Raw genomic sequence first — 26,572 nt, forward strand, 5'->3', positions numbered from 1 at the left:
CATTTATACTTTACAGTGTACATTATATAACCTTACAGTATGTAGAAATAGAAAAATTATAAAACTATACATATAACATGTACAATAATCCATGGCAAGTCACTCATGCAAGTATGAATAAATATTTATAAAAATACACTACTGGCTATATTTGGCCAACTGTGTACACATGGAGAAAGTATTAATACTCATTTATATATACTAGTAAAATTTACATTTGGCTATGACATTACTTGCCTTATCTGCAATATTCAACTAAACACATATATAGTTATATACACGCACGAGTTATCACATGTTTAAGATTTTATTAATTAAGGATGTGATCATATATGTAGTGAAATAATATACGTTAAGACAAATATTACAATGTTATAACATTATAATTTGATACATAGCATAACATAATAAGCACATATGTGCAGGGATTGAAAATTATTATAATATCGATTTCGGGTGATGAAATAGTTTCAGAGAATATTCTATAACTATTATAAAAAATCTAAATCAGTGGAAACATCGCAAATTAATTACAATTTTAATAACTCTTGAAATATCAATCCTTTATCGATTATATGTACAAATTTCAATTTTCCATTAGCCTTGTGTGGTTCTATATACAATGTATACTTATGAACATACATAAATTTTTTTTACATTTCAAATATTTTATTTGAGTTCCCAATTCTGTTAATAATTGAAGTTATTATAATCCTTTAAATGGAAGATGTTAGTATTACAATACTAGAGTATTAGATTTTATATCGAAAATTTACACCAAACCGACTTCTTTTTTGTATGACACTCTGTATTGAACAAAGTATCATTGACTTGATTTTTTTTCCCGCTCTCATAGGCAAGTGTATCTTTCATACTAAATGTATCAATAAGGCAACTAATGTAAAGCATTAAAAATTAGAATTTTGATATATAGCCACGTTTTCTTAATAAAACTTAATCAATAAACTAATCAATAATTTCACAAACATTCACAAAGATGTTTAGACAGTGGTACCAAGAAAAAAGCTATGCAGTAAATTTAAGATATTTATAATTCATTTGGAATTTTAAAAGATTCCTTTATATCTTGAAATAGTAGCTACTGTATTAAGATGTAAACTAAAATAACTTAAGTTAATTCTATGTTTGATATTCTTTTTTACTCCGTAAAACATCGTCATTGATGTGATGCAAACTCAATTTAAAGACAATACTTTTGCGAGTAATTTGACAAACTAGAAAAATCGTTTGTTTCAATTGATAATACAATATATAAGATATAAATATGCCTATTTGAAAGAAAAAGATTCTTTTGTATCTATTAACTTATCGATTCTATTGACTAAAATACCATTTAAAGTAAAAAACCATTGATTTTTTCAAAACTGATATTTCATTTTGTATGATATCAAATCTCCTTGAATGTCTATACAATATCTTTTCTGTGGTTAAATCATAATTCACTAGAAAATTAAATGGCTTCGCTTCCGAATTAGACAAAGATACCATGATCTTTTTCCGGTTTACCATCGTATCGTACGCACGGCAAAATGAAAGCCAAAGGTGAAGTAAGTAACTGTTTAAAATTATGTTTAAAATTTATTATATCTTTCAACTACAGAAAACCTACTGTAATAACTATACTCTATAAATTATAAAAGTTTATCTGAGATTGTAAAAGTGAAATTAAATTTGATATTAACAATAACTTAACCTAAAATAGTGTAATCCGACACATGTTCACATTATAATTTAAAACTTTATCAAAACTTTACTAAAACTTTATCACTGTTTGTTTAAAATTTAAATATAAACTATAGTATGGTAAGGTATGGTAGATATCAATATGAAATAGTTCTTATTTTCTACGTGTAATATACCATAATGTGAGAATTAATTGCAGTGTATATGCATCTAAACTAAAAATAACTTATGAAACTAATTAATAAAAAAAAAAAAAGAGAGAAAAGAAAATGGAAAGATTGAAAGTGAAAAAAAGAAGTAAATGTTTAAATAATACAAGATAAAATAATTTATAATATTGTTTTCCAGTTGAAGGAGTTTGAAGTTATTGGTCGTAAGTTACCAACTGAAAAAGAAAAAACAACACCATTGTATAAAATGAGAATATTTGCACCTGATGCTATTGTTGCAAAATCTAGATTTTGGTATTTTTTACGTCAACTCAAAAAATTTAAGAAATCAACTGGCGAAATTGTTTCTTTAAAACAGGTAATCATTACTTTGAACTTTGGTATAAATTATTATCAGATAACTATCATTAAATATGTTATTTTATAGATACCAGAAAAGACTCCAGTTAAAATCAAGAATTTTGGTATTTGGTTAAGATACGACTCACGATCTGGAACTCATAACATGTATAGAGAATACAGAGATCTTTCAGTTAGTGGTGCTGTAACACAATGTTATAGAGATATGGGTGCTCGTCACCGTGCTCGTGCCCATTCAATTCAGATTATTAAAGTTGAAGTTGTGAAAGCAGCAAATTGCAGAAGACCTCAAGTAACACAATTTCATGATTCGAAAATCAAATTCCCGTTGCCAAAACGTATTCATCATAGAAATCGTATGCCACTTTTCAGTGTTAGAAAACCACGGACCTATTTCCTTTAAATACTTCAAATTAAATGATTCGCATATTGACATCAAATATATAATATTCTGAAAGAAATAAAAAATCATTTATTGTGATATCCTTTTTTACCTTGCTTACCTAAATTATTCACATTTTTTGTTTTAAGTAACATTGGTAATTTTTATAATTGTTATAGACATTTATGCAAAGTAATTGTTGGAGTAGACATAAGAAATTTATGACATGGCCTGAAAGGGTGTATATGTAGTGGGAGAGTTTTCCCACTGTGAAAGAAAATCCAAAAATGCTGCATGCAAAAATGTCGAGAAGAGACGTATCTTGTCGGACGTGCTCCCTCAAGTATCTCTAAAATAAAGCCTATAACCTCTTTTTCGATACGGCGAATTTTATTTTGCCCACGCTTTAATTTTTACCCAGCTCCTGCTAATTCAACATTTGGTGACCGTGACAGGACGCTGGGGATCTGTTACATTAAAATGTGAAATTTCGTGTTATTTCGTACGTCGTTTTGAAAAAAATGCAGTTGGCAAAGAGGAGGGGGGCAGTATAACGAATCACATTTACAAGGGCGCTGAATAGTTTTAACGAACTCCTAAACAGAAAAAATACGAACAATTCAGATTTTGAAGCGGCATTTGATATTTTAGAAGAGAAAATGCAAGAGTTAAGAGTGACATCTGATGGGAATATAGAAGCAATGCTGAGTGATTCTCAAGCAAGTGACGGAGAAATCAATAAGGAATGTGACGAGTACCCGCTCGCGTACATAATTCGACCAATAATCAGGAACATGTCGAACGAAGTGAAAATCGAAGGCAGTTTAAGTTACCTATGATACAATTGATTAAGTTCACAGGAGAAATACGCGATTGGCTACCTTTTTGGAGTTTGTTTAAAAAGATCCATGAAGACCCGAACCTGGACCGTGAAGATAATTTCCAGTACTTGATATAAGCAATGGTACCAGGCTCTCGTGCAGCAGAGCTCGCAAGAAGCTATCTATTGACAGGAGACAATTATGATAAAGTCATTGATAGTCTAAAGAAACGATTTGGTAAGGAAAGTTTACAAATACAATTTTACGTGAGAGAGCTCTTGCAGTTAGTTCTTATCAATGCGGGGTCATTCGAAAAATGTTATCCGTTATCAACTGTCTCTGACACGAACGAATCGTATTTGAGAATGATTGAGTTTTTAAGGGTGACTACCGATATGTGTGCAGCCATGTTACTACCTCTCGTAGAGTCAGCCTTACCAGAAGATTTGCTACGTGCCTAGAAACGGAACAATTCGATGTAAATCGTGTCAGCGCGAGAGAGTAACGCTAATGACAGCGCAACTGAATGGAAAGATTACCTGGCTCTCTTAATGGAATTTTTGGAAGGAGAAATATTACCATTGCATCCATAGTCTTAGATACCCTTAAGACCCAGAAGGCAAAATGACGGAATTACTTAAAGAGTCATATGATGTCCTCTTGTGAGACACTGACAGTGTTTTCAATGAGCTTTATAAACCAACAGCACCCTGACTGGAAGGATGGAATGATAAAATGTTAGCAGAGTTGAGGGCAACCATTAACTTCCTCTGCTCTACTTACAATCGAGCTAACCTTCGAGCAATTTTATTTAGATTCTATGGTTTCTACTTTACATGGCAGATCCCAGATGGAGATACGGTCCAAGTAACTGTTTATGATGTGGTTGTCTTGCCAAAAACAGACCAGAGTCCTATTTGGAAAGCTCCAAAAGAAATGTGTGAAGCATTTTATGCTATTAATTCCTCAGATTTTGTAGATATTGCTAGTTTATCTATAGGAGCATCCCCATCTGTTAACTCTCTCTAACCCCAATTGGACCAGTCTACAAATAGAAAAATATCATTTTCTGATGTCTAAATATAATCAAGATGCAACTGTCATTTCTAAAACCAAGATAGCAGAATTAATTACTTCTGTTAGCACTGAAAAGGAGGCTACTTCCAAAGAACACGTTAAGACTGAGCAGATTTCTTGTAATGATGCTTCTGCGATTTGCTACCAAAGATGTAGCTCAGATGGGGAATGCATTTTTAAAGTGACAATACAGCACCAACCTTTCAAATGTTGCAGGATGGCCAGCAGGCTCTTCTTACACTCCTCCTTACACTCCTCCTTGCACTCAATATTTTGAAGTATGCTTTAATGGATTATAAAAAGGGACAAAATTGACTTCTAAAATATTTATCATATTGGTATATGGATTTGTCTTATTGAATGATCCTGCATATCCGAAATCAACAGTTTCTGGATACTTGTCTGCCTTGGTGCTAATACACACGGCTAGGAATGGTTTAAGAATGCTCTAGATGTTGGACGCTGTGTGTATTTACGTGTGCGATTTATAGAGCGGTGCACTTCGAATTTACTATCGACGGCTAGTTTCTTGTTGGCTTTGCGTCGTCACATCGCACGACGAGGACGCCCTGCTGTTATCTACAGTGAAAATGGGGCGAATTTTGTAGGTCTAAGTAACATGCTTAATCGTATAGATTTTAAAAAGTTAGCCAAAGTAGTAGCTATAGAAAAAATAGAATGTATTTTTAATTCGCCTGTGGTAGCTTGATGGAGAGGATTCTGGGAACGCCTAAATGGTATATTGAAGCGTCTATTGAGACGTACACCGAATAAGTCATGCCTAGATTACAAAGAGATGCTCTTATCACCGTCCATGTTTCTACAAGAAATTAAGGAAGTTGGCGTAATAATGGATAAAATTGAGACTCGTCAATTAAATAAAAGATTTATATACAGAGAGTGGCTGAAAGACAATTTGAGAAAGAGATTCCGTACTGAATATTTAGAAGCTCTAACTTATCAGAGAAGTAAAGCCGAAAGTAATCGCAACATAAAGATCGGAGATATTGTTTTAATTAGCAGTGACAATTTGAAACGGATGGAGTGGCCGTTAGCTCAATATAAAGATACCATTAAAGATGCAGATGGCCGAGTGAGTGTGGTTCGACTAACGACTTCCACAGAAGAATTTGTACGAACTATACAACGTGTATACCCGTTAGAGTCATCGTATGATAAGGGTACCTGCTTGAATGAAACTTTAATGTCTAACAAGGATAGTGCAAGTCCTTCAGGTTATCGATTTAGTTGAAACTTTGCAGGTTTGTAGATTTCGTCTTGCAGTTCAAGAAAATATATCATTATAGCTGCAACTATTCCATAGTTTTTGAAATATTTATGATTAAAATTTTATTACTTCTTTAACTACAGATTTATTTCCAACAGTTTTCAAGTGGCGTTGCGGCCTAACGGCGACATTCAAAAATTCCTATGCTGTAGAGATCCGGGGTTTGATTCTCGTCCATAGTTTGTAGCTTTTTTTAATTTATTTTTTATTTTGTATTCATTTTTCGCCTATGAAAACATTGTAAATAAAATTTTTAAATAAAAAAAATTTATTTTTTAAGCTTTCTTATGCTAGTATATATTTGTTACAAAATAATAACAATACTATGCAAGAAAAACAGTTTCCTATAGCAATCTTATTTACTACAGAAAGAACATGAAAATATAAATAATCATTATATACAGGAAATATAAAATCTACGATGAATACGATTGTTCATGAAAATATTTAATACTAAACGAAACTGGGAACAAAATGTGAACGTTATATAAGAATATTGTTTATATAATGCGTGCACAAAGTTCATAAACTAATGATCCGGCACATGATGTAAAAACAACGAGGAATGGAAGAATCGTAAATGCACCAGAGCGTTTAAAATATGATTCATTTTAATATTGCTTTTTGTAAGCTAGATTCATTTTGGTAACATTTCTCTTGTTTTACTGTATATGCCTTATGAGAATGGTATGAATGGACAGGAGTTATTGAAATTGGAAAAAAATTGTATTTCAATTTCAATGATGAGAGGATGTTGGAGTAGATGTAAGAAATTTATGACGTGGCCTGAAAGGGTCTACATGTAGTGGGAGAATTTTCTCACTTTGGAAGAAAATCTAAAAATCCTGGATCAGTTGTCGAGAAGAGACGTATCTTGTCAAATGTGCTCCCTCAAGTATCTCTAAAATAAAACCTTTACTTCTGTTTCGATACGGCGAGTTTTATTTTGCTCACGCTTTAATTTTTACCCAGCTCCTCTTAATTCAACAGTAATATCTGTATGAACTATATTTTAACTGAAACATTTAACACATTTATAGTCCATGAATTTCAGGGAATCGAATGTATAATATAATTATTGTTACTTAAAATCATATACGTATATTTGTGATAAATATAACAAAGTTATTTTCTAAAATAAACAATAAATAACCTTCAAATAAAAGTTATTCAATAAAGGTTTAATGTATTACCCATGATATACCGGATGTGACGAAACTACCAACGTGCATCAAATATGACACACCAGACTGAATGTGTTAATGATGTCAAGCTTCCATAGAAATGTAAAGTACGTAATGTTATGATTCATAAACTAGTAATTGCAACTGTAATAGATACTTTAATGTTACAATTTTTATTAGTACGATGTCTATAGTTTTAATTTTTTATATGATTATTTCAAATAAAAATAATAAAACCTATATATAAGAATAATAATTGTAGTGGAGAGAAATAAAGTTTTATAAAAAGTTATATTTTAAATTATAATAGGAGGTTATGTAGTCAGCTCATATTCAAAAGTATGTATACAATTTTATAATTTTTATAATTAATTTTATAATTTAAATTGAGGAATAATCAGAAGTGCAAATAAAAGACGAGAAATATCTTTTTCCCAAAGAGTAATATTAGTTGTTCGTATATTGTTTGTTAAAACAATTATTATTTATTCATAAACAAAAACGAGACAGTTTCATGTACTAATGTGATTACTTACATGATGTTTGATGAAAAAAGTGAAAATGGATTAATAGTTGGTGGTAAATATCTGCCAGAGGAATTATTAGCAGAAATTTTCTGCTATGTCGATTGTGATTCCTTGTTACGTTGTCAAATAGTCTGTAAACTTTGGAAAGTTTTAATTCAAACTTATGTTTGGCGTAAAAAGGTAGAAATTTTATTTGGTCGATCACTTCTTTTGAATAAAGAAGTGCCTTGGTATGTGCATTATGTAATATGTAAAAAAAAGCCTTTTGAAAGAAATTTAATACAAAATCACTCTGGAGAATATGGAACCCAAAAATACTGGAAGATTATTAGTGAAGGCGGTGATCGTTGGAAAGTTGAAAATCCTCCTACAAATGTTGTACCTTTACCAAATAATGAGCCTGTTTTTGAAGGAAAACAGTTCTGTTTTGTTACTTCCTATCGTAGTTGCACCAAAATACAAATCATTGATTTAGAAGTTGAAGGATTGACATCATATGTTTTAGATAATTTACAACCTCCAATAGTGGTATTCTAAAATTTGTATTGTAATTAATGTTAATTTTTTATAAATTGTAATGTATATTTATCACAACTTATATTCATGTTCATAGGTAAGTGAGTGGTATAGTTGTCGTTCAGATTGCCCAGCTATTTATGAATGTGACATCAAATTATTAGGAGAAGGTAACAGAATCATAGATTTTTTCCATTTTCATGATAGTATTATAGGAGAACAACAAAACCAATGGCATCGGGTATGTTTTTTACATAAAAATAAAATATTAATGTATGTAATAGAACATTATATTATGAATTTAAGTACATTTCATTTTAGATATCACATGAATTTAAGAACTATGGACATGGATTACGAAAAATTCATTTTTCGCATAGTGGTACTGATAAATTATTTTGGGCAGGGCACTATGGTAGCAAAATGGCAGGTGCTTGTGTACATGTAAAAATTCCCATTGCACAACCTCGTAGTGATGAAGAAATGAATATATCACATGATATAGACTAATCAGATATTCATGATGTTAAATATACAATATATAGTATATGTGATTAAACGAAATTAAACTAAATTTTTATTCAAAATTTTATTCAAAATATGAAGAATTTTTATACAATTCAAAAATATTTTCAAAATGCGCTTATTATTCAAAAAAGATATATATATATATATTGTTCATGTATCTTAATGAGTTATTGAGAGTATTTATTAAATTGTATATAAAAGTTATAACATAATATAAATGTTAAGTATATGTAATATATAATACTGCATGTAATGAATAATATTCTGTACAAATTCATATGAATAAAATATAAATATGTTGTCACATTTTATAAATGTTGCATAATCATATAAACAAATATGAAAATACTTAAAAGCATGTTTTTTAAAATTTCTTAAAAAATATAAAAAATTATAAATTTCCTACTTTTTAAATCAAGTATTTATCGTTAAAATTAACAGTACTTATTGATATAGCTTTTACATAGATTATTTTTATATTTTTCTGACTTATAAAATAATAATTTTTGAATATTACAATAATAAAAGTATTTAAAAAAAATTAAAATTTATGTTAGCGTATGCAATGAATGTAATTTAAATGCTATTTCAATTAAATTTTGTGGTGCAGAATCTTGATAACACACATACAACTCTTTTGGATGGGGAGTTGTATAGAGTCGACCAACAACCCAATAAGTTAAATTTTCCCATTCAAATAATACACCATGTTCTTTAACGGCAATTAAACTCTTATTAATCACAGTTTTGTCCATATCTGAATTTAACATTGTTTTAAATCTTACTGTATTATGTAATAATCTGTGAATAATATGAACACATTTGTTAAAGTTAATAAGAAAATTAGGATTTTTTCCTGTATATTCTAATGGCTTTGAAGATAGAAGTATTCCTTCAACTATGTCTAAATGTACATAATGAAATAAATAATTTTTATCACCCACTGTCAATACTTTTGGTACTAAATATTCAGCTTGATTTAATAAATTTTCTCTTATATTAGATATATCCACATTTAACATTCTGCAGTCATTCTATAATAATATACTTTATGTAAATTATACCAGATAACAAATATTTTAATAAATTTATTACATTGATTACCTTATATACATCAATATCAGAATCACTATCATCAGAATATCTTGATCTACTAACAATTTTTTCCCTTGTTGCACGTCTTCCTAATATAGGCATTGCTTCATCACTTATTTCACTAATTCCACCAGTTCCTTGGCTTAACGAATCTTCTGATGTATGTAAAGAATATACTAAGTAAGAAAAAATAAAATTATAACTTTCAAATTTACATCATATATATAACCATGTACCTGTATATAATTGGAAATTGAAAATAATTTTATTTACCTGATCCTAATACGACAGGACATTCTTCCATACTACGTTTTTTTAAAATTGAAGGTATTTCTTGAGTTTTTTTAATACCACTTGAAGTATGAGATGATTTGGCAGTTAAATTTTGTACATCTGTTGATTTTATAAGGCCTAGTAGATTTTCTGTGATACTAGATGATGGTTTTATAGATACAGGATCTTCATAAGTTATTACTTCTGGTCTTGTATTAGATGCAATCCATTTGGCTGCTAATGTTGTTACACCTATCTTTTGTATATGTTTTAAAGTTTCTTGAGCTTCTTCTACATAAAATACATCTGGACCAATAACGTCACTACATCTATAAAGCATATATACAAATTTTCGAAACATAGCCAAATTAATCCAAACTATGAAAAAAACGATAAAAATTACTTTGCAGTGCATCCACCAGATTCTAAAAGGACTGCTAATAAATCATGTCCATACCCAACAACGAGTAAGTACCATTTTCCATTAGGAACAAATGGTTGATTATTTTTGTTGTTTTCTATATTTCTATGATTGTATAAAGACGGATACACTTTTTTCCAGATAACAAGACTCTTCACAGGTTCATTGTTTATTAAATTTAAAATACAATTTTGTCTAAGATAAGATTCTATCTCAATCAAATCACTGTGAGTTAAGTGAGATCCAAGGAGATAACGTTTGTGATAAATACAGCTACCTAAAATTGTGTAAAGCCTTTGGCAGTCCATAGGATCTTCATTCTAGATACATAAAACTATTTTATATTATTTATTTTCTCCTGTTATTATATTGTACAATACATACCCAATCTCTGTAATCCATGGCTTCCATTTCACTCAGAGCAGCATCAATTTGAATTTGTGCATCTCTTGATAATTCTATAAAATTTGCAACTGAAAAAGTGCTTCTAAATTTGTAACTTTCCATACTCTCAATATCATTATGAATTTCCATACAAGAACTGGACAGCCCTGCATTGATGGCATAAGATTTTACATCCAATAATCGTTGAACAATTAATATAAAAAAATGATCTAAAGAAGATTGGTTTTCCTCAGGTGTGAAACATTTTGTCAATGACTGGTATGTAAATTCTAAAGTTCTCACTATATCACCTGACAAACTGATGGCTTCTTCAAGACTACAACTAAAAGATATTACAGATAACTTAAAGTAAATTAATCAATATTTATTTATTTATATAATGTTCATTTATATTATTCAATTGTGGCTTACCATTTTTTTGGTAATGCCATTAAAAGTAGTTCATCATTTCGAGGTGTATATACAACATGAATTTCTTCTTCTGCTACTTGTATAGTCGTACTATAAAAGTTGTACTATAAAATGTGATTGCATATATGTTATAAAAATTATGTATTTATATGAAGCAATGTAAACATTTAATTATACCTAGTAGGTTGTAGACCACCAATTCCTGGTAGTAAATGATTTAAAGTTATAAAAGCACCTCTTGCTGTACATAAAATAGAGTGTATATTTTTATTTTCTGTTCGAGGAAATGTATATAAAACACCTTGCAATTCAGGTCCTACTTCTGAAAGTTCTGTGGTTTGTAAATATAATATTCCAAGTGGATAGTCTATTATTGATTGCATTAAATCTTTGCTTTCCTCTTTATTCATTAGTCTTTGCACTAATACAGACTGCTAATGAAGAAAACAGTATTTATAATTCTTTAAATTGTATATATTATTATTATATGTAAATTATCTAAAATTATAATTACTTTAGGGCAATTTAATCCAGATAATGTTGCTGTAACATCAACACCTGCAACTCTTTGTAATTCTAATGTTACCTGAACAAAGATTAAAAGCTGATATGGAAGATATCTTATGAAAATGTATGGTATTTTTTTAAGGTATTGATTGAACATGTGATATTTGTTACATTCTAATTCTTACATTTGTTGAAACAGTGATTTCAGATAATATGTGATCCAAATTTTGATAGGTAACATTATTTGAATTCACACTCCGTAACCAGTCTCCAATTTTAATATTTCTGTTTTTCATTGCTTCTCCATCTGGTACGAATCCAGCAACCATAATACGTGTTTTGTCTGAAAAAACACCTGGAATAATTCCAAAATAAGCCTCACATAATGTAGCTCTTCTTCCTAATTTATGTCGTCTATCTGGATCAACCCATAATATAACTTCACGAATTTCACCTGCCTTGAAAATTTACATATTTGGATGTAAATATATATATTATTATTATTAGGATTATTTAAATTTCAATTAAAATTATGTACTTGAAAATCTCTGAAAGTAACTTCTTTAATTGTTGTTCCTTCTTTTCCTGAATTTCCAATATTATTTACTGTGATATTAAAATTACATTTTTTATTTCTTGTACTTAAACGTTTGCTTTCCTTACGCCTTATAAGTCGCATGAGTTTTCCAGCTCTTGTACTTCGACGTCGTATTAACTCAGGCTGAGAATCAAGTTTTGTTTCATTAAATAATTGTTCATCATTTATATTATCTATTGCAGATTCTATATAAATCAGTTCTCCATTAGAATTAATTTCTGATTCCCACTCTGCTGTGGAACTATAAGAATTTTTTTCTAAATTATACAGTAATGATATATTTTAATAATATAAAAATTATATTATATGATACCTATCAGTATCTGAATAATATGATCCAGTACTTGATCCACTATCACTTGCCCACCAATCATGTTCATTATCATCCTTCGGATTTTCTGTAGAAAAAATTTGATCCATATACTTACATTGTGATTTCGATGATACAGTTTTAGAATTTCCTTCATCCATTTCGTTTTAATCCAATTATAAAGAAGTATATAATAGTTTCTACAATATAGTTAGGTATATTTTATTAAAACGGAGGTTATTATGATACCTTAATACTAAATTTTAAACAAATTACTTTAGAATGCCACTATATTTTAATGTAACACAAACTATATGTTGTTCAATTAAACATTTTAAAGAAAGGTTAGATATTGTTACCTGAAGACTTTCGCGTCAAAGTGTAAAAGGTGGGGAGATTCCACACATTTTTCATACCCATCCAACACAAAGAACTCAGATAATAAAGTAATGTGAAAGTTAATTAAATACGTAGAAATTTATTGTTTCCCTATTTTTATCAATTATTTTTAATATAATACAATAAAAAAACTCAAAGTTTAGTAATATTCCTTTATTTCATTTTTACATATAATTGTTTTTATAAAAATAATACATAAATTAAACCTATGATCTAAATCTAGCTCGATACTTCCAGGTACCAGGTATTTCAAATTTATTTTAAATACATGGACAGTGACATTGAAAATTATATTATAAATCTTCATGACATTGAAAAAAATATTATAAATCTCCATATCCATTAAAATACAAATCATTTAGTTCAGGAGTAAATATAGAAACCTTTCTTATTTGTTGGTATAAAAATGTTACCGAATTGATTGTTTAAGTCTAGAAGTAACAGATTTTATTTCATTTGTATCTTTTTTTTTATGTGGATCAGGTTGAAAACACTTCCATAATCTCAAGGTTTCATCAGCTCCTGCACTAAGTATTGTAGTACCATCTGGAGACATTGCTAAGTGTAAAACACGACTAGTGTGGCCTGTAAGTTCTGCAACCTTCGTCATTGCAGGGTATTTCCAAATTATTAATTGATTTTGCGCATATCCATGGCCAGATACAATTTCTTTATATGTTGTAGACCAAAGCAAAGAACATACTTGTGATTTGGTATCTACCATATTTAAACATACACCTGTCATACAAATATTTGTAAAAGAAAATTTGAGAGAACTTTTATTATTATATAGATATGATGAATGCATGTAAATAGCTGATACTTTTTTACCTGTATTACAATTCCAAAATCGAATAGTTCTATCAGCAGTACCACCCCCACTAGCAAGAATACTATTCTGCCAGGGACACCATGCAAGAGCTTTTACAGCAGCTTGATGCTGATTTAATGAATAAATTGGTTGTGTATGTGTATGACTTTGTCCAGACACTGATGGCCATATTTGAAGCATATTATCATTACCACCACTTGCTAAGTACTTTCCATCAGGTGACCATTTTAAACCACATACTTCTTGACCATGTGCATTAATTGTTGATATTAGGTGGTCCCTTTGTCTAACATCATGGTGTACTATTTGTCCTGCTCTGTATTAAGTATATATATTAAAATTCTTTGATTAATATTTATTATGAAAATTTTGTACCTGCATCCACTCGTCAGAATATGTGAATTCCAAGACAGAGAACCTACTCTGACTGCATGACCATTCATTACACGAACTCTTTTTGTTTGACTACAATCCCATAATTCAGTATTTCCCATTGTAGTACCTATAGCTAAATAGGGACCTTCTTGAATCCATGCCACAGAACAAATATAATCATTGCCTTCTAATTCAAATAATTGTTCTATAGTTCCTGTTGCAGCATTCCATAAATACACATTAGCACCTAATGCTACAGCTAAAATATTACTTTCTGACCAATCAATCAAATTCAAATCTAAAACATATTTACAAATTCGTATGGTTACTTGATAACAATAAATATTAAATTTTCAGACATTCTTACAATAATCATCAACAATTTCTGGAGCATCCAATATTCTATCTGGTGTTTGTGGTATATATCTTGTAGAAGCTTTAATGCTTGCTGGTGTTTTACTTTGACTATACACAACACGCAAAGGATTTTGATAACCTTCTGGAGGAGCTGGTGCTTTGTTCTGATAGGATAAAACTCTCATTTGATTGATATCACCACCATGTAGATTTTCCCCTATAAGTCGCTGCATTTCCCTTTTAGAAGGACTTGCATTATCTACTTTTTCATCTTCCTTTTCTATATTTGTTTGTTGCTGAATCTGAAATTAGAAAATTCTCTATTTAATAAATTTTAGTATTATATTAAGATTATAAAATTTATAATTAAAAGACATATGTGTATATATACCTTATAATAGCCAAGATCAAAATTAGTAGTTGATCTTGAGGGAATAAACCTATCACCACCACTAGGTGTCTTAGCTGGTGTAGAAATACGACCTAATTAAGTAGATAATATTTAAAAAACTACATCAAATTTTTTACTTCATAACTACTATGTATCACTATATATTATAAATTATGAGAATGATTTCATACTTGGTGATTTTTTAGAAGCTTTAGATGGTGTTTTTTTAGCTCGAATATCATTCTTCTTTGTTGGTGTTTTGCCTGTAGTAGTATTTGCAAATGAACCATTTGTAATTTTTCTTGTGGAACTAACACTAATATTAACACTGTAAATATAAACTATTACAATTATAAAAAATATTTTTAATAATAATAAGATAGTAAAATAATAAAACAATACCTAGAATTTGATGTTTCTAAACTTTTTTTCTGCCAACGTGGAAGCGGTCCTTTAATAGCTTCATCCATACGAGTTAAATTATTTATTTCTTTCATATATTTTAAATGAGACATTACGAAGCTAATTTAAAAATTAACAATAATTTAATTTAGAAATACGAAATAATGCATAAACGAAATTTAAGCATAAATCAGATAGCAAACTTTATGACGTTACTGCATATTAAGGAGTTAAATTATTTTATTCCTAATTAAAATGTAATAAAAAAAGAATTTAACAGTAAAATGAAAAATACATAGAAGTGCAAAATATTAAATATTACAATGCTACACTAAAAAAACATCAAATCTCTGCTTACACGACTTAACGTACTTAAAGTGAATAAAATACTCAACATTTAAAAAGTCCGTTAAAATTTAAAGATTTTGGTATGATAATTCTCCAATAGAGGTCGCACTTTGAATTAAAGGAGCATTTTCAAAAATGAACATATACAACACAAAAATTTATTGTAACAAGATGATTTAGTAAGAAATAATTTAAAATAAATTTTTGATTATTGATATCTCTGTTTTATGTATATGTAACAAATATATTTAAATAATTAATTAGTTAATTTTTAACATCACCTATTATTTCAGAATTCAAAAGTTAATTGAATAAAATCTTATCAAAAAATTTATTTAACATACATTTTTGAGAATTTAAATTTGAATTTAAATATTGGAAAAATATATATTATTTTAATTATGAAGGTTTCTTTTTAAATTAGTAGTTTTCATATTGTAAAATTATAAATTATATTATAGTTTCTTAAAATATAAATATAAATAAAAGGCGACATACTGTTTCAATGTCTTTTTATATATGTCAGTTTCTTAATTTTTATGTTAATATAATTAATTAAAATAAAAGAATACATACAAGATACAATAAAATACATAAATTTTAAAACTTAATATTTGCTATTATCACTTATTCTTTATATTGTAATTAGGAAAGACAATTATAATAAAAGATATTTGTCGAAAAATTATTTTGACACGTGTTATATAATATGTTTATAATATATAATAATTCGAAATATAATGCACTTCCATTACTTGACTGCGACTATTTTCGCAAAATGTTGCTAATGGTTCAAGTTCAAAATTATTTTCTTGAAATTCATTTAACTTTCGTTTTTTTACTACTGGTTCATTAATAGCATTCCTTTTTTTCTTTTCTTTTCTAGTTTCTTGAATAATATCTTTTATCACAATCTTATATTTAGTTAATACATTAGATTTTAACCACCATGGCAAAATTTGAAAGTGTTTCATATAGTTCTTATTATAAATTACTTTTAAATCTTTATCGAGAAGATATATTTTCTGCTTAATAATATACAATAAAACATCTATAAAATTTGATATAGTTAAAATTCCAGTTGTAATAAATAAATTACTTAATATATTACAACATATTTCATCACTATCAGAAGTAAATAATGCTTCTTGACAGTAATTTGTTATGTGTTGACGAAATATGACACTATTATTTATAGGCCATGGATACCTAAAATAAATAGAAATGAATTTCATCAAATTAATAAATAATATTAAATACTAAACAAAGAACACTGTATTCAACTTATATGATATTACTTACTTCCATTGAGGTAGCTTAAAACTAGACATCACTTTTTCCAATTTTGCTTTATAATCTTCATTTTTCCAAGTGTCGTCAAAATGTTCATAATTACATGGCATCATACATTGTTTTTTAATAAATTTTTGAAATTCTGGAGCAAATTTTGTATACATAAAAGATTCTGGATTTAATATTATGTCTATTAAATAGGAGACTGCTTCATTATGTAAATCAATTATAAACTTGGGTTCTTCTAAAGCATGTATTAATTTTTCATTGGAAAACGAGTTATCATATATTCTGTGAAAATATCAAAATGTAAAGTTTATATAAATGTAAATTAAAATAAATTAAATAAATTTTATACAGAAAAGTTAATTAAGTAACATATTTTTAATTATAATACCTCAACCATAAATCTTCTGTTAAGCAGGTATTATAAATATTTTGCAAGTAATCCATTTGCAGTGGATTTTGAGGTGATTTATTTATAGATAACCAAAGTATTGCACTTTGAGTTAAATTTAAAATTGTTTTCTCAGTTAAATTTTTTTCATGCATAATCGTATACACTGATAAATATCCAGACTGCAGTAATTTTTCTAAATTAGAAACAACTTCTTTATTTTGAATTTGAAAATTTGAATCACCCAAAATAATAAATACAAGTGGAATAGGCATAAGTCTGTCTCTTGATAATACGGTTTTTGTTAAACGTTTGATAATAAATTTAATCTCTTCAGTAGCATCTGCTATAAATAAAAGAGCATCTGATCCTATTAAGTTATGATCACTAATTAAACCTTCAAAATGTCTAATACAGATATGCAAAGTTTCAGTTTCATTTGGTTGATATAGTTTCATAATGGGATCTGTAGTATAATCTTCAGGACAAAGATATTGATTTATTATTTTTTTATATTGCCATAAAACTGCTTTGTTATGTAAATTTGGCCAAGAAATAACTAATTTCCAATAATAATTCGAATGTATGTTAATATCTAAAGATTTTAAATATTCTTTAATACCAATATAAATTATAACTTTAATTGGTGCTAAAGACTCAGAATAACATTCAACATTTTTTGGTTCATTTCGTTTTTTGCACATACTTTTAATAACTAAATTTTGTTGTTTTGAATACAATAATTTTGCACATTGTTTACTAGAATGCTTTTGCAACCATACAGGTGTATTTTCTAATACTTTTCTTTGTTGTTTTTTCTTTACAGTATTAAATTTCCATATATTGAAATATTTTATAATTACTCTGTTTTTTATTTTTATCGATATTTCACATAATTTCCGTGCATTAACGATTTCTTCTTTTAATAAATTATTACAAATTTCATAAGTTACTTCATTTAAAATTTCATTATTAATATCCTCACTGAGTGTATTATACATATACAGTTTATCTACTTCTTCCTTTACTACAGCAGAACAGTGTGCTTGTATTACTTCTGTTTGTAAGGAATTTAAAATTCTTTTGGCCATATCATCAATCTGTTGTGATTTCTTAACAGATTCGTGTTCTTCTGATTTTAACTTTTCAGTCATTTCCTCTTGTGAAGCTGATCTTTTCATTTCTTTTGTATGTGCAAAAATATCTTGTGTTTCTTTTGATATATTTTTATTCATAATAGTAGCAGAATTTATAATGTTTGGTGACTTTGGAACAGTTTGCTTGTTTGAATATGTACTAGAAAATACTGTAGAAGGTGTAAGATTTTTCATAAATGTATTTCCTTGTGACATTTCTGAAAATATGTTTTTGTTTGTAGCTGTTACAAATGGAGATATATCACTGTTTGGTGGTAATTCAAATTTCTTAGGAAATGTATTAGAAGTTTTTGATGTTGTTGGTGTAGTATTGAATATATTAGATAAAATAGAAGATTCATTTAGTTGCTGTTGTTGTATGAAGCTAAATGTCTTAGGATCTTTCTCATTTTCTGTTTTGGACTTCATTAATCCTGAATTTATATTTGTTTGGAATTTATTGATCTGTACCTGAGGTTTAGAGACACAGGAGATATTAACATTGGATTTTATGGTTGTGTCTGAAATGGATTTTAATGCAATTATGTGATCAGTACTAACCATATCTTTAACATGACCTTGACTTCTTTCAGATGATAACATTGATTGTTCAGTTTGTACTATATCTTCATCTATAAACTCATATGGATCAGTTGATGAAAAAATATTTTTATTTTGATCTTCAGCATTGATAGAATCAGGCATTAAATAACCATGTGAATTAAAGCTGTTGTGGGGTTTATGATATTTATAAGTTTTTTCTGGCATTTTCCCTCCCGCTATGCATTCTCCAATTGATAAATGTTGTCTAATTCGTTTAGAGTCTATTAAATTGCAAGCTCTATTCTGTTTTATATTTAATACAGGCATAGTAAAATTATGTCGATTTAATAACACATGTAAGCCATCTTTTGAAACATTCAATCCTACTTGTTCACAGAAATATATAGCTTCATTTTCACTTTCAAAACCTAAAATATCAATTAATTCATATAGTGGATATGCTGTTGATGCAGTTCTGCAATATGCTTTGACTAGTACTGACAATGCTTTTAATCTTACTTGATTGAAATACCTAAGTAAGATGCATGCATTTAAATGTGTAGTTTTTTGAACAAGCTTAAAAAATTTATAATAGTTATTTGATTCAAGAGCAGAATATATTTCTAATGCAAATCGAACTTCTGATGACTTTTGTATATTTTTTGGCAACCTTTGTAAATCCCACATAAAATTGCCATTGTTTAAATTTAGTAAAATAATATATGCTTGAAATTCAGGTTCATTCTCACAATTAATTTTCTTTACTCTCAAATCATGATACATGTATTTTAATGATTGTAAACATTTTGTTAAATTATCGGAATTGATTTTCTTATCAAAAACAGATGGTTCTTCTGCACAAAGTCTTTCAGAACATACTATATGGAACCTAGCACATTGTTCAACTAATTCCACACTATCAATACAACATAATTCTTGTTGTGTTATATCTTTTCGAACTCCTCTTGTTCTATCCCATAAAAAATGATACCACTCTCCCAAATTTGTCCCCTGTTGATCACAAAGATTTACTATTTCATGAAGTAAATAACTCATAGTCATTTTTAAAGATTTCACTGGTCTTAATTCATGTGCCATTGGTTCTTCCTGATCTGCAGATGATCTAGAGTACTGCTTAACTGCTATCATGTGATTTATTCTGTACTCATTGGTTTCAAGCTGTTCATATAAAGCCACTTGTCTCTTTGCCTCACGCATTAAACGTTCTTTTTCAGGACACATATCAGGACATGTTCCGGTCATTACTTTAGCTGCTGCTAATGTATGTGATCTAACTTGCCTCATCCGCATAAGACGATCTCTTGCTTCCAATACTTTATATTTATCTTCAGAAGTATATGCAGGTTGTTGAATTATATTTTGTAGTTCTTCAATGGTAGCATTAGGCAATAAATCAGATATTTGACTATCAGATTTATGTTTTTCAGCTTTTGCAGATGCTTTCTCTAATCTTGTAATTGACTTCGATATATTTTTTGATTGCAATGTTTTATGTCTTTTAATTAAAGATCCATCAATATTATTTCTATTATGGAGATTATATTCTAAATTTGTCATAGCTTCTAATTCTGATTTAATTTCATCATCAGGCGATTTAAAGAAATTAGATACAATTTGTGGTATAATATTCTTTTGTAAATCTTTTTTCTTTGTAGGAGATTTTGGTGAAACACATGATTTTGTCCATTCTACATTAAATTTTTCTCCTAAATATTCACCACTTTTATTATAAGCAATATTTGCTTCTTCTTTAGTAGCATAAATAACTGTAATTATTTGTTTTTTAGAACGAATAGTAATTTTTAAAAGATTTCCAAATTGAATGAAATATTCTTTTGCTGTTACTTTTGTAAGTAATGATTGAGGCACATTTGTACATGTTATTGAATTTTCTGGATTAACTTTAGTAGCTTGTGATCTAGAATTTTTTTTTAATTGTTCAAACATTGCAGTATCTTTAAGTGCTTGAGCAAATACATTAACAGCTGGTTTATAAGAATTTCTTGATATTTTTGGTTTATATTGTTTTTCACATGTATCCATTTGGAAAACAGATACATCTTGATCATTAGATTGTGTTACTGACATTGGCATAGCAAAAGTAAATAAGTTTTTTCTAATAACAGATGTATCTAATAATTGTTCAAAATTAATCTCAGAATTAATAGATTCAGCAGAACTAAATATGCGAGGTTTAGAAAATATAAATGTTTTCGAAGCCATTTGTTCTGACGAAAATATATCTGTTTGAGTGTCTCCTTTATACTCCATTTTTTCCTCTTCTTTTTTATACAATTTCATCCACTTAGTATCGAAAATGTCATTTCAGAAAATGTTTCTACTTATCGATACTTAGATTTATTTTACTTTTATATGGATATAGTTAGGTTACAATTGTAATTTATTACACTAACAAAAGGTGATCAGGGCAATTGGTAAAGGATCGAGGAATAAATACATAATAGATGACATAAAATTATTTCACTTTTTTAATCAAACATATAGCTTTATATAAAGGTATAATGATGCAAAAACAAAAAATTTGAAACAAAACATTATTAAAATACATAGATATAAATTAAATTAATTTAAATTCAAAAGTAACGACAATTTATAAAAATATAGGGAATTTTTATTTAATAGAATATAGTTTTGTAATTAATGTAATAATTGTCTAGTTTATCTTAAATAAAGATTAAAAATGATTACGATATAATTGTACTACAAGCATGTAATATCAATTATAATTCGATTTGAGACTTTTAGAATATTGCATGAAATATTTTCAATATCAGTGAACGTTCTACAGTATTCCTTGTTCTAGACATTGAAAGTCAGTTATGGTCATCAGTTAATATTACAGGACAACCAACATGGCAGTGTATTCGAAAACTATTTTTCGTCTTTATGCGGAATAGTGATGTTAGTATGTATAAGAAATAAACATTTTACTGATACTTTATAAAATGGTCATGTTCAAATAATAAAAAACATTGTATAATACTTATAAGGCAACGTATAGTTGAATATATGATATTACCAGACGGGCTCTGCAACATATCTGATTAGCCATCATCAATTCTTCATTGACCAAGTCACAACCGACTACCAAGTTTGAATCTTGTAACGGTCGCAGGGGTAAGTATAAACATTTTTCGATATAGTACATATCATATTGTCGCATACGACATTTTAATTATAAATTCATTTGTATTACACATACCATGCAAATGTAACCGTGTGTAGGTAGATGGATCCAGTTTACTTTTTCTACACCCACTCTAACCTTCTGTGTGTTTATATTTATGATCTCTGATTGTGTTAATTAAATTGTATCCTTTCTTATATCGGTTACACTGATGACAGGCTTGTTCAGTTGGTATTCACAATATCAGAAAATATATGCAAACCAATGATGGAGGATACAAATGACTTATTAGTATGCGCATCAGAATTCATAAAAGGTAATTAATTTTTTTAACAAAATTCAATAAAAGATTATTACAGCATTTAATTTATATTAAATATTATCTAAATGTTTTTGAAATGTCATTTATATTTTTTGTATATCATAGATCGACTATATTTTATAACATTGAAGACGATGACAAAACCAAAGAGTACTCCAAATACTCATTATTTCAGTATTGATGATGAATTGGTTTATGAAAATTTTTATGATGATTTTGGTCCATTAAATCTTGCTATGTTATATCATTATTGTCAAAAGGTTAATAAAAAACTAAAAGCAGTAACATTAAGAAAAAAGAAAATTGTGCATTATACAACAATGGATCCAGCAAAACGAGTTAATGCTGCTTTCCTTATAGGCAGTTATGCTGTAAGAAATTATAATCTTAGTTTCATTTATGTTATTAAAAATATATTTGAAAAAGTCTTCATCATTATATATTTTCTAGATATTATATTGTAAACATACAGCAGAAGAAGCATATAATTGTTTAACTAATAATCCTGATAGTCCATCATTTATAATGTTTCGAGATGCTTCTGTTGGTACACCATGGTTTGCAATATCTTTGATTGAATGCCTTAGTGCCATATATAAGTGCCACAAACTTGGATTTTTTAATTTTCAAGACTTTTGTGTTAAGGAATATGAATGTTTTGAAAGAGTGGAGAATGGAGACTTAAATTGGATTGTTCCTGGTAAATTTATAGCTTTTTGTGGTCCTTATGCTAAATTTAAAATAGAAAATGGTAAGCTTAATTTTAGATTGCAATTGTTGATCTATTTTATGCTTTTTTAATTTATTATCTTTATTTCTTTTCCTTGCAGGATATCCACTTCATGCACCAGAATCATATTTTAGATATTTTCATTATAACAATGTAACAACAATTATACGTCTCAATAAAAAAATTTATGATGCTTCCATCTTCACAGATGCAGGATTTGATCATAAAGATTTATTTTTTCTTGATGGTTCAACTCCAACAGACTCCATTATGCGACAGTTTCTTAAAATAGCAGAAAATGCAAGTGGTGCTGTTGCTGTACATTGTAGAGCTGGGCTTGGTAGAACAGGTTCACTGATAGGCTGTTACATTATGAAACATTATCATTTAACAGCTCATGAAACAATTGCATGGATACGAATATGTAGACCAGGTTCAGTAATTGGACATCAGCAGGAGTGGTTAGAGAAGTGTGCATCAGTATTAAAATATCAAGTTTTCAGTTTGTATTATAAAAGTAGCATGAACTTTTGATACTGAGAAATTATAAATTTTATATTCTAGAAAAGAAGCATACCTTCATTCTTTACTAGAAGAACCATTGAAACCTCAGAATGGAAATCCAGTTCATGAATATGGAATATATTCTATAATTGGTAGACCGAAGATATCATTTTTGTCTAATCTAAAAAATGCTCACTTAATGCAAGATAATGTTTCGGGAATAATGCATTGTGTAGATGGAATTACATTAGATGATTATGCAAGTTCCAGTACAACTAAATATACAACTTTAACTCAGGGGGACAAATTGAATCAAATTAAAGCTAAAAGAAAACGATTACCAACAAATCATGCTTCTCTTAATACAGCTACTAGACCATCAACCGTAGTAAAGTAAATATTCAATCAGTTCAACTTTTCATCAATAACTAAATGATGTAATTAATAGATGAATATTATTTTTCAGCCCTTACTTAAGATCGTTATTACAAACAAGAAGTCAGAAGAATACAATTAATACTTTAGCTGGAAATAAAGGAAAAGATTCTACAAAAAGACTTCTACCTAGAACCACTACAACAAATATTGCTAAAAGGTTAGTTCATTCAATTTTCCTTAACAATTTCTTAAATTTATTACTTATTTACTATCATTTTTTCCTATATAAATTCATTGCCTGTTGAATATCATAGAAATAGTTGGTTAGTCAATACGTGCGATACATCCCCGCGCGTTAAGACTACTAAACCAACAACACGACTTCATAATATCAACAACACATCCTCCAGTACTCGTGTTACTTCAATCCCTGTAACAAAACCAGTGACAAGGGCCAGTATAAGAACTTCCTGCATCACAGAAACTCAAACAACAAATTCGTCTGCAAACAGTTTGATTACACAACCGCAGCGAGGCATGAATATGATCCTCAGGTCTGCAGATCGAGTAAATCGCTATCATTCTCTAAGACAGTAAGTCTCTGTAACTGTTACTATCAAAATGTTATTAAGTAACAGTTATATAGCTCTTTTTATAAACAATTTTTGACTTACACTTCTTAAGTAAGGTTCTTTTCTATATTGTACTACTTTTAAAAATAATATTAATTTACAATGTTATTTTTAAAAATATACTACTTAATAAAAAGAATATGTATGTATATATGTATATATACATATATATGTATATGTATATATTCTCCTTCTGAAATATCTAGTTACATGAAACAGCTTTGTAATTTTACTTTGATGCAATTTCTCAGTGTTTAAATATATCGTACATACTATAAACTATGAAAGATTTTAATTTTAATAATGAAAGATTTTATATTTATATGACATTTATTTTATATAGCAATTATTAATTTATTGTATATATTATATATAGAAGGTTGTAAAACTATGCAGCTTGAACTTTTTATTAATATTAAATGTTGCATGTATTGATAAGAAATTTTCACTCAAGACATACAAAAATAACCTTTAAGACATTATTAGATTTGAAAGAAGAATAATAAAATAAAATTATGTATTTATTAATTTATATACTTAAAAGTTTTTTATTGATTTAATTCAAAATGTATTTAAATATTACAAAAGTTCAGATTTAAAATAGCTTTTTGTTAAATACAATAACCATTTATTGTATGGTCATAGATAAACATAAAGCTTAAACATCAAGTAACACTGAAATGCCTAACAAACTGCTTCCATTTCTTTCTATGACTTGCAGTGCACGTACGACCAAAAGTTATAAAACTGCATTTATCAGATGACTAACCGATATTCTCAATGGCATTGGAGAAGACAATCCGGTAACACGAGCATCACAACAGTGCAGAAGATTTCATCGTTCAAATTCAATTATTCAGTAAAAACATCTCATTAATCATCAATCTTCAACAAAAGTATTGCTTTTATCATGGTCAATGAAGATCAAATATACATATAGCTGTCATCATAGCTTTTCCAGAATAGTTGTTTTATGTTTACATTTGTAAAGTTGGATTATAAGTTTCTTATAATCATAAAAATTTATGCTTTGTATGACTTTTAAAAATTCTTTTATCACGATATGTTGAACGTTCGTAACAACAAAAACAAAACAAAAAAAAAAAAAACAAGGAAAATGTAATTTTTATCAATTTTAATTTACTATATTATCTTTCTGCTGGTCAGAAAAAATATTATGGATAAATATTTTCGAATAATTTTTACGTTTTAAAATTTTCGCTTTTCACTTGATGCTTTTAGCAAAAACTAATTTGTTAATCAGATTTATTCGAGCTTAATTTTTATTAACATAATAATCATGTTTTTGTTCATTTACCTTAAATCGCATGTACTATAAAACACCTCTATACAAAAATTTTTGTATGAAATGGTCAACATGTTCTTCTTTATTATCTTTTTTTTTCTTTTCCGCATTTAAAACCATTATTAACTATTAAATTTATTTTTAATGCTTATTGGCATGTGGTCTTTTTTAATCAACCATAATTTTTATTATTTTTGTTAAACAAAATAATGAAGTGTGTAGAAACTTAAAATCCCAATATGCATTCATATTACTACATGATTGACTTATTCTTTTTTTTCTTGTAAAGAATGACATAGTTTACACCTGAATATAATCAAACGAAGTTATAGACATTATAGACAAATATTATCTATTCAATAAATAAAAAAATTGTAAGTTTAAATATTAATTTCTAATGATTATAAATTTTGTAACTAGAACTGGTATTGTAGAAATTTGTTATAGTGCTAATTATATTAATTTTTGTATATACATATAT

The 26,572-nt window shown here is 28.0% G+C and overlaps 6 protein-coding genes and 1 long non-coding RNA gene across 8 annotated transcripts; 4 read left to right on the forward strand and 3 right to left on the reverse strand.

Moving 5' to 3' along the window:
• Positions 1-1,500: 1,500 nt before the first annotated feature.
• RpL18A (ribosomal protein L18A) lies at positions 1,501-2,695 on the forward strand. Its single transcript, XM_017898567.1, has 3 exons — positions 1,501-1,568; positions 2,053-2,232; positions 2,302-2,695. The coding sequence occupies exons 1-3, from the start codon at positions 1,551-1,553 to the stop codon at positions 2,635-2,637; spliced, it is 534 nt and encodes a 177-aa protein (XP_017754056.1). The 5' UTR covers positions 1,501-1,550; the 3' UTR covers positions 2,638-2,695.
• Positions 2,696-2,814: 119 nt separating this feature from the next.
• LOC108546554 (uncharacterized) lies at positions 2,815-5,964 on the forward strand. The gene is made up of 3 exons (XR_001890142.1): positions 2,815-5,118; positions 5,219-5,776; positions 5,901-5,964. It is a non-coding gene; the product is annotated as an uncharacterized LOC108546554 (long non-coding RNA).
• A 1,549-nt stretch (positions 5,965-7,513) lies between these two features.
• On the forward strand, positions 7,514-8,568 carry LOC108546553 (F-box only protein 44). Its single transcript, XM_017898707.1, has 3 exons — positions 7,514-8,041; positions 8,127-8,270; positions 8,351-8,568. Exons 1-3 carry the CDS (start codon positions 7,523-7,525, stop codon positions 8,537-8,539), a joined length of 852 nt encoding a protein of 283 aa, XP_017754196.1. The 5' UTR covers positions 7,514-7,522; the 3' UTR covers positions 8,540-8,568.
• Positions 8,569-9,105: 537 nt separating this feature from the next.
• On the reverse strand, positions 9,106-12,924 carry in (inturned planar cell polarity protein). The gene is made up of 12 exons (XM_017898704.1): positions 12,854-12,924; positions 12,581-12,777; positions 12,208-12,508; positions 11,855-12,127; positions 11,677-11,748; positions 11,340-11,596; positions 11,163-11,252; positions 10,731-11,073; positions 10,329-10,666; positions 9,926-10,254; positions 9,662-9,828; positions 9,106-9,591 (listed from the first exon to the last, which is right to left on the reverse strand). The coding sequence occupies exons 2-12, from the start codon at positions 12,736-12,738 to the stop codon at positions 9,106-9,108; spliced, it is 2,814 nt and encodes a 937-aa protein (XP_017754193.1). The 5' UTR covers positions 12,739-12,777; positions 12,854-12,924.
• A 461-nt stretch (positions 12,925-13,385) lies between these two features.
• On the reverse strand, positions 13,386-15,446 carry fzy (cell division cycle 20 protein fzy). Its single transcript, XM_017898705.1, has 7 exons — positions 15,334-15,446; positions 15,123-15,259; positions 14,932-15,023; positions 14,551-14,842; positions 14,184-14,481; positions 13,808-14,124; positions 13,386-13,714 (listed from the first exon to the last, which is right to left on the reverse strand). The coding sequence occupies exons 1-7, from the start codon at positions 15,444-15,446 to the stop codon at positions 13,386-13,388; spliced, it is 1,578 nt and encodes a 525-aa protein (XP_017754194.1).
• A 495-nt stretch (positions 15,447-15,941) lies between these two features.
• On the reverse strand, positions 15,942-21,342 carry xmas (RRM_XMAS2 and SAC3_GANP domain-containing protein xmas). Its single transcript, XM_017898509.1, has 5 exons — positions 19,069-21,342; positions 17,372-18,978; positions 16,984-17,265; positions 16,437-16,890; positions 15,942-15,962 (listed from the first exon to the last, which is right to left on the reverse strand). Exons 1-5 carry the CDS (start codon positions 21,340-21,342, stop codon positions 15,942-15,944), a joined length of 4,638 nt encoding a protein of 1,545 aa, XP_017753998.1.
• A 597-nt stretch (positions 21,343-21,939) lies between these two features.
• Positions 21,940-25,558, forward strand: cdc14 (cell division cycle protein 14). Of its 2 annotated transcripts, XM_017898562.1 has the most exons (10): positions 21,940-22,209; positions 22,318-22,535; positions 22,647-22,912; positions 22,992-23,292; positions 23,372-23,741; positions 23,836-23,927; positions 24,012-24,168; positions 24,242-24,370; positions 24,468-24,746; positions 25,507-25,558. In XM_017898562.1, the coding sequence occupies exons 2-10, from the start codon at positions 22,484-22,486 to the stop codon at positions 25,547-25,549; spliced, it is 1,689 nt and encodes a 562-aa protein (XP_017754051.1). In that variant the 5' UTR covers positions 21,940-22,209; positions 22,318-22,483; the 3' UTR covers positions 25,550-25,558. The 2 variants fall into 2 exon arrangements, with proteins under 2 accessions (XP_017754051.1, XP_017754050.1); XM_017898561.1 differs by having other exon boundaries at positions 23,836-24,168.
• Positions 25,559-26,572: the final 1,014 nt, after the last annotated feature.

The sequence above is a fragment of the Eufriesea mexicana genome, unplaced genomic scaffold (genome assembly GCF_001483705.2).
Source record: "Eufriesea mexicana isolate 0111107269 unplaced genomic scaffold, ASM148370v2 scaffold654, whole genome shotgun sequence".
In the NCBI taxonomy this organism is placed as follows: domain Eukaryota; kingdom Metazoa; phylum Arthropoda; class Insecta; order Hymenoptera; family Apidae; genus Eufriesea; species Eufriesea mexicana.

What these genes read in the sequence shown, in the direction of transcription:
- RpL18A (XM_017898567.1), top strand. An exon ending in AAATTGTTTCTTTAAAACAG is followed by an intron (nt 2,233 to 2,301) that starts GTAATCATTACT and finishes GTTATTTTATAG; the next exon opens with ATACCAGAAAAGACTCCAGT.
- LOC108546553 (XM_017898707.1), top strand. Translation starts at nt 7,523, where the DNA reads ATGATGTTTGATGAAAAAAGTGAAAATGGATTAATAGTTGGTGGTAAA. An exon ending in ATTTACAACCTCCAATAGTG is followed by an intron (nt 8,042 to 8,126) that starts GTATTCTAAAAT and finishes TCATGTTCATAG; the next exon opens with GTAAGTGAGTGGTATAGTTG. An exon ending in AACAAAACCAATGGCATCGG is followed by an intron (nt 8,271 to 8,350) that starts GTATGTTTTTTA and finishes ATTTCATTTTAG; the next exon opens with ATATCACATGAATTTAAGAA.
- cdc14 (XM_017898561.1), top strand. Translation starts at nt 22,484, where the DNA reads ATGATGGAGGATACAAATGACTTATTAGTATGCGCATCAGAATTCATA. An exon ending in CAGCAGGAGTGGTTAGAGAA is followed by an intron (nt 23,742 to 23,835) that starts GTGTGCATCAGT and finishes TTTATATTCTAG; the next exon opens with AAAAGAAGCATACCTTCATT. An exon ending in AGACCATCAACCGTAGTAAA is followed by an intron (nt 24,169 to 24,241) that starts GTAAATATTCAA and finishes ATTATTTTTCAG; the next exon opens with CCCTTACTTAAGATCGTTAT.
- fzy (XM_017898705.1), bottom strand. Translation starts at nt 15,446, where the DNA reads ATGTCTCATTTAAAATATATGAAAGAAATAAATAATTTAACTCGTATG. An exon ending in TTAGAAACATCAAATTCTAG is followed by an intron (nt 15,260 to 15,333) that starts GTATTGTTTTAT and finishes TTATATTTACAG; the next exon opens with TGTTAATATTAGTGTTAGTT. An exon ending in TTGATCTTGGCTATTATAAG is followed by an intron (nt 14,843 to 14,931) that starts GTATATATACAC and finishes TTCTAATTTCAG; the next exon opens with ATTCAGCAACAAACAAATAT.
- xmas (XM_017898509.1), bottom strand. Translation starts at nt 21,342, where the DNA reads ATGGAGTATAAAGGAGACACTCAAACAGATATATTTTCGTCAGAACAA. An exon ending in ACAGAAGATTTATGGTTGAG is followed by an intron (nt 17,266 to 17,371) that starts GTATTATAATTA and finishes ATATTTTCACAG; the next exon opens with AATATATGATAACTCGTTTT. An exon ending in GCGAAAATAGTCGCAGTCAA is followed by an intron (nt 15,963 to 16,436) that starts GTAATGGAAGTG and finishes CTGAAATAATAG; the next exon opens with GTGATGTTAAAAATTAACTA.
- in (XM_017898704.1), bottom strand. Translation starts at nt 12,738, where the DNA reads ATGGATGAAGGAAATTCTAAAACTGTATCATCGAAATCACAATGTAAG. An exon ending in AAATCACTGTTTCAACAAAT is followed by an intron (nt 11,749 to 11,854) that starts GTAAGAATTAGA and finishes ATCTTTGTTCAG; the next exon opens with GTAACATTAGAATTACAAAG. An exon ending in CTGATATTGATGTATATAAG is followed by an intron (nt 9,592 to 9,661) that starts GTAATCAATGTA and finishes ATATTATTATAG; the next exon opens with AATGACTGCAGAATGTTAAA.